Source organism: Pteropus alecto, unplaced genomic scaffold, assembly GCF_000325575.1.
Source record: "Pteropus alecto unplaced genomic scaffold, ASM32557v1 scaffold37, whole genome shotgun sequence".
Lineage (NCBI taxonomy): Eukaryota > Metazoa > Chordata > Mammalia > Chiroptera > Pteropodidae > Pteropus > Pteropus alecto.
Window position 1 is genome coordinate 780519 of NW_006440605.1, and position 5326 is coordinate 785844.

The following is a 5326-nucleotide window of genomic DNA, read 5'->3' on the forward strand; positions in this document are numbered from 1 at the left end:
TTTCCCTCACCAGCCCCTCCAAACCCATAAGGGAAGCCACGGGCCCCGCCACCAAGCTGTACTCAGAATCCACCCACTTGTCACCCACTCCAGCTGCTGCCTTGGTGCAGCCCCCATCCTTGCTCACCCGAACTGCTGGGGGCTCACTTTTCACTTGTCCCAAACCTTCCAGCTCAGAAAAAAAGCCGAAGTTCTACAGGGTCCTTGGCCTTCGCAGAGCCCCTCCCCGCCACCCCCCCTCCCCAGCTTCTCTCCTCCTGCCGCCCCAGCCTCCTCACTGTTCCTGGAACACTGAAGACTTGCTCCCAGCTCGGGGGGTTTGCACTTGCTGCCTCCCCTGCTCACTCCTCAGCAAGGCCTATGCTGAGCACCCCTCCCTCCCATTTAAAATGGCACCCCGACTTTTTTACTCCACTGTACTTTCTTACCACGGTACTCCTTTCAATAAAATGCGGAATTTACTGGTCTGTTTGTTGGCCGCCTCAGCTAGGTAGAGTGCAAGCTTCAGGGCAAACACTTCTGTTTTGTTCTCAGCTGTGTTCCCAGCACCTAGTACACAGTAGGCACTCAAAATCATGTCAAATTAATGTGTGACCATGGGCAAATACCCCTTCTCTCGGACCTGCTTCGTGGCTTGTGAAATGAGGGGATGCTGCCTGCCTGAGTCACCAAGGGCTGGCATCGGTTCCCTACCCTTCAGTCCCACCTGTCTGGAGGCCTCAGTTGAGACCTTACTTGCAGCCCCAAGTATCCTAACTCAAAGCCACTATGATGAGAACCACAGCTACCTGTTCTTTCTCCCCATCCTCCCTCGCCCTAAATGGGTGCCCAATCTCACAAACCTACAGCTTGTTCTGGCCTTCTCCACAAATCCCCAGGGGAGAAACAGACCCTGGGCCTTCCTCTCCCAGTTTATGAGCTCTCCCGCATCCCCTCCCTCGAGGACAAGCCCTTTCTCCTCCCTTCTTTCCCCATTTCTCGGGCATCCTTCACTGCTGGGCCTCTGGATGGAGCCGGCTGTGCCATCCTTGCCTCCTGCCTCTCTCCTGCAATCTGGTCCCCGACCCCCAAGCAGATCCAGAAAGCCACTCCCAGGTTCCCTGAGGACCTCAGGCTGCTACACCCTAAGATGAACCCTATAGTTTCCTCCGAAATCTGATTTCCCATCACACCCTCTGGCTCTCCTTCCTCCAGGCCTGTTGCTTCAATCTCTGCGCTGACCCCCAGACCTCTGACACGGCCCCTCACTCCAGATTCAGGCAGGCACCATAACCACCCCCCTCCCAGCTCCCTTGGGCCCGCTTCCCTCCCCCAGCCAAGAGCCATTTTCTGACCATCTGTGTGCTACACCTATTGGGTGCTGGTAGTTTTATTTACCCTATTGACACTCACTGCCTTCTTCGCAATGCGCTGAAGCCCACCCGGCTCATCACCTCCTGCTGAGATGACTAAAACTGCCCCCCAACCAAGCCTGGCACCCAGGTCTCCCCATCTCATGCCACCCTACATAATGGGGCTAGACAGAGGATTCTAACAAGCAAATTGAAGAGCTGTACCACCCTATCTTTAAATCTTCTATAAGTGGTGAGGGGAACCCAGCAGAAAACACCTAAGGTTCTCCTTCAAAACAGACTTGCTCAGGTCCTGTGGGGGTAAGGGAACGGAAAATTTGAAGAAGTTTCCTCAAGGGGTGGCAGGATTTACCTTGGGGAGGAGGAGTGCTCGGGGCCTCAGGCAAAAGGGAAAGGAAGTGTTGCCTGAGGTGTGATTTTTAAACAAGGGATGTGTGTTCAAGTAGCGATTGTGTATTCAGAAATTGACTTCAAACTATCTTAAGCATCCAGATGATTCTAACGTGAGCCCATGTACTTCCCCTTGAGAACCAGGTGTCTTGGGTTATAGTTCTCAAAGGGTAACCCCAGAGCATCAGCAATTCCTAGGAACTTGTTAGAAATGCAAATGGTCCAGCCCACCCAGATCTAGAGAATCTGAAACTCGGGAGGGTGGTGGCACCCAGCCACCCAAAGTTTTACAATTCTGTGTCCTAGTGCAGGGGTCCCCAACCCCTGGGCTGTGGACTGTACTGGTCCGTGGTCTGTTAGGAACCGGGTCGCACAGCAGGAGGTGAGCAGCGGCCAGGCGAGCGAAGCTTCATATGTATCTGCAGCCGCCCCCGAGAGCTAGCATCACCGCCTGGGCTCCACCTCAGATCGTCAAACATTAGATTCTCATAGGAACACCGGTCCCTGGAGCCAAAAAGGTTGGGGACCACTGCCCTAGTGCATTGTTTCTCAAACTAAGGTACAGAGGGACTCCCCCGATGGGGAGTCTGGCTAAAACGCAGACTCAGTAGGCCTGGGGTGGGCCTGAGGGTCTGCACTTCCAACAAGCTCCCCAGAGATGCTGATCTGCTGGTTCTCGGACCACACTTTGAGTAGCAAGGGTCTGGAGCTGGGGTAAGCTTGTTTTCTAGGTGCATAGCCACACTCAATCATTGACCTACTGCTGGGCACAAACTATTCACTATCTGGTCCTTCACAGATACAGTGTGCCAGCCTCTGGTCTAAAGGAGTCCATCTTAGCCTGATCCCTCCCCACTCCCTCCCACCCCTTCAGCCTATAGTCAGTCAGCCTCCAACTCTAATTCCAGAAACTGCCAGCCTATCCCCACTCCAAGAGCTCCTTCTGCCTGGTCTATCTCCCCAACCCTGCCTGAAAGCCCAAGCTAGGTCCCAGCTGGCCCTCCCCACCTCCCCACTGCATTATAAACATGCCTGGGCCTTGGCCTCCCTCACCAGCCTGGGGCAGGAACCTGGGTCAAGGTGTTGAGCGGATGGATCTCTGAGGCCCTCACACAACACACAAGACACGCTTGGGAAAAGGGCTCTCTCATCCTTTATCTTCAGGGGCGAGGTCAACGGCCCTCCAGGGCTCGGTCTCGGGCGATGACAGCCTCCTCAAACTTGATCATTAGTGTGGTGCCCTTGTGCCAGTGCGCTGTGACCTTGGCGGGGAAGCCACTGTGCGTGAGCACTGCCTCCACGATGCCTGCCGTGAAGCTGGCACAGTTCAGTGTGCTATTTTCCTTGGGCACCGAGATGTAGGTGTTGATGAGCGGTTCCCGCTCGATGATGTAGAAGGTGCGTGCGTCGTCGTTGGCCTGCTCCAGCTTGTCAGCCTCCTTGCCGAACAGCGCTTTCCACACGGCGCCCTTGACAAACAGCAGGGCGCCCAGCACCTTGGTCTCCCGCCGGGCACCCTTTTCTCGAGCCACCAGCGCATCCAGAACGCGAGCGCCTACCTGGCGACCCAGCGCCGCCAGGCGCGCCTGCAGCTCGGCCACGGAGAAGACGCGGCTCTGGCAATGCTGCACCAGCTCTGAGAAGAGCAGCGCGAAGGCGCTCAGGCTCACCTCGGTGCGTGGCCGCGTCAGCGCGCGCTCCAGCAGCGCCGACTTCCCGCGCGTGAAGCGCGCCTCCATGCCGCCGCCGCCGCCCTGCGGGAAGACCAGGCAAAGCCGGTGTCAGGGGCGGGAGCAGGAACCCTGGGACCCCCAGCCCACCCCCATGTGCTCCTTCGCCGACTTTACACGTCGGAAGAGATGAATGGAAGTAAAAGGGGCATTCGCCTGCGTGTAAAAGTCGCCTCCATTACCCCTAGCCAGAGAAGGACAAAGGGGAAAGGGGTGGGCTCATTCTCGATGAGAGCTTAGGTGGGAGGACACAGGAGGGGACCACAAGGGGGCGCTGGAAACCCTCCCCCAACTCTCAAGTTCCAAGTGAAAAGCACATTTGTGCGCCGTCGGCCACCTGTGGCAGCGACTAGAAAACTAGTGCACGGAGTCGGGGGTGGGGGCATCAGACCTAGGGCTGGGATGGGAAGAGATGGGGAACAATGAGAAACTGGCAACTGTCCCTCTCCCAAGTGCACTACAGCACTTACTTCCTGCGGGTAAAGAGAACTTCCCTGCCTGTCGCCTGCGGAAAACCAGACACGGTGGGTGGGAGTAGGGGATGTGTCGAGACCAACCGCCAGGATGAGACGCTTGGGGAAAAGACAAGATACATGGACAAGCCAGGAGGGGGCGTTGGGAATCCTTTCAACCCCGCGCCTTGCGCGAAGCGCGTCTCCTTGGAACGCGGATGGGCCTGCATTTAAAAAAAGACTGGGGGCGGAGGTGGGAGCCGGCATGGGCGACAAGGCAGAGGCGTTGGGAGCCCTCCACCCTGTGCTCTCCAGAAAGGTAGCTGGACTACGGGGTGGGGGGCGGGGTGGCGGTCAGGCTTGGGGGGAACCAGGAGGGGACGCTGTGATCCTCCACCCCACCGCTAGAAGCCACAACTGTCGGTGCGGGAGACAGACAGAGGGAGATCTGTTGGAGAAAACCCCGACAGGGTGCTGAGACCTGCAGGGCAGGCGGTAGCAAATGGAGGATCCCAAGGGCGCTGAGACACTCTCCCTTCCCCTCCGCCCTCGCCCACTCAAGTGTAAAGCCGCCGCCCAGGATGGGGTCTGGAGGGGTAGCTGAGAACCCTGCCCCCGATAGGCAGGGATGGAGCCAGGGGCTGCTGGAGAGATCTAGGGATGCTGAGCGGGCCCCCAAGAGATCTGCATGGGGGATGGGAAGCCAGCGGGCCCAGGGGCTCCAGGACGCCCCCGCCCCGGTGCGCGGCCGCCTACATGGGGAGGACCCAGAGCGCGAGACTGGAGGGGCAGTGTTGAGACGCCCCGCTCCGGGCTCCGATGGGGGCTAGTGAATCGAACCGCAGAAAGGCAGGGACCCAGGCACCCCCCACCCCGGCGCGTATCAGGCAGAGGGACCGCAGAGGAGCCCATCCTCCTTGAGGCCACCCTGGGTGAACCGGAGCAGGCGGTCCGGAGATCGCGGACGCAGAGACCCCGGCCCAGGACCCAGAAGCCCGCGGGGAGAGGTCAGGAGCTGACAGAAGGGGTCTCACCGGGAACTGCAGCCGTCGGCTCGACCGAGCTGCTTTACGACGCCGTAAAAGGCCCTCTGTGCGCAGGCGCCGTGGCGGGCAGTTGTGTGGGCGGGGCCTGCACTGTGATTCTGAGAAGCGGCCACCGGGGGGCGCGCGTGTCCTCCCGACCAAGGGCTGCGGCCCCACGGCCGGGGACCTCGCAGGCCTTGGTTGGCTCCTATTCACGGAGACAGTGTCATCGTGGTGACATGCTCAGGGGCACACGTTTGACGATGGGCACACTTCTCTTTGTCGGGTACATGTGTACATATGTACATCTCAGGCCACAAACCCTCATGGGCACACAGTAAGGGCACAGGGACTCAGTTACACTCTGCGTACGAATT

The 5326-nt window shown here is 58.7% G+C and overlaps 1 protein-coding gene across 2 annotated transcripts; it reads right to left on the reverse strand.

Annotated features, from left to right (window-relative positions):
• Nucleotides 1-2872: 2872 nt before the first annotated feature.
• Nucleotides 2873-5058, reverse strand: TRAPPC5 (trafficking protein particle complex 5). Of its 2 annotated transcripts, none has more exons than XM_015593471.2 (2): nt 4959-5058; nt 2873-3487 (listed from the first exon to the last, which is right to left on the reverse strand). In XM_015593471.2, exon 2 carries the CDS (start codon nt 3479-3481, stop codon nt 2915-2917), a length of 567 nt encoding a protein of 188 aa, XP_015448957.1. In that variant the 5' UTR covers nt 3482-3487; nt 4959-5058; the 3' UTR covers nt 2873-2914. The 2 variants fall into 2 exon arrangements, with proteins under 2 accessions (XP_015448957.1, XP_006917297.1); XM_006917235.3 differs by having other exon boundaries at nt 2873-3496; nt 4959-5050.
• Between the last annotated feature and the right edge of the window lie 268 nt (nt 5059-5326).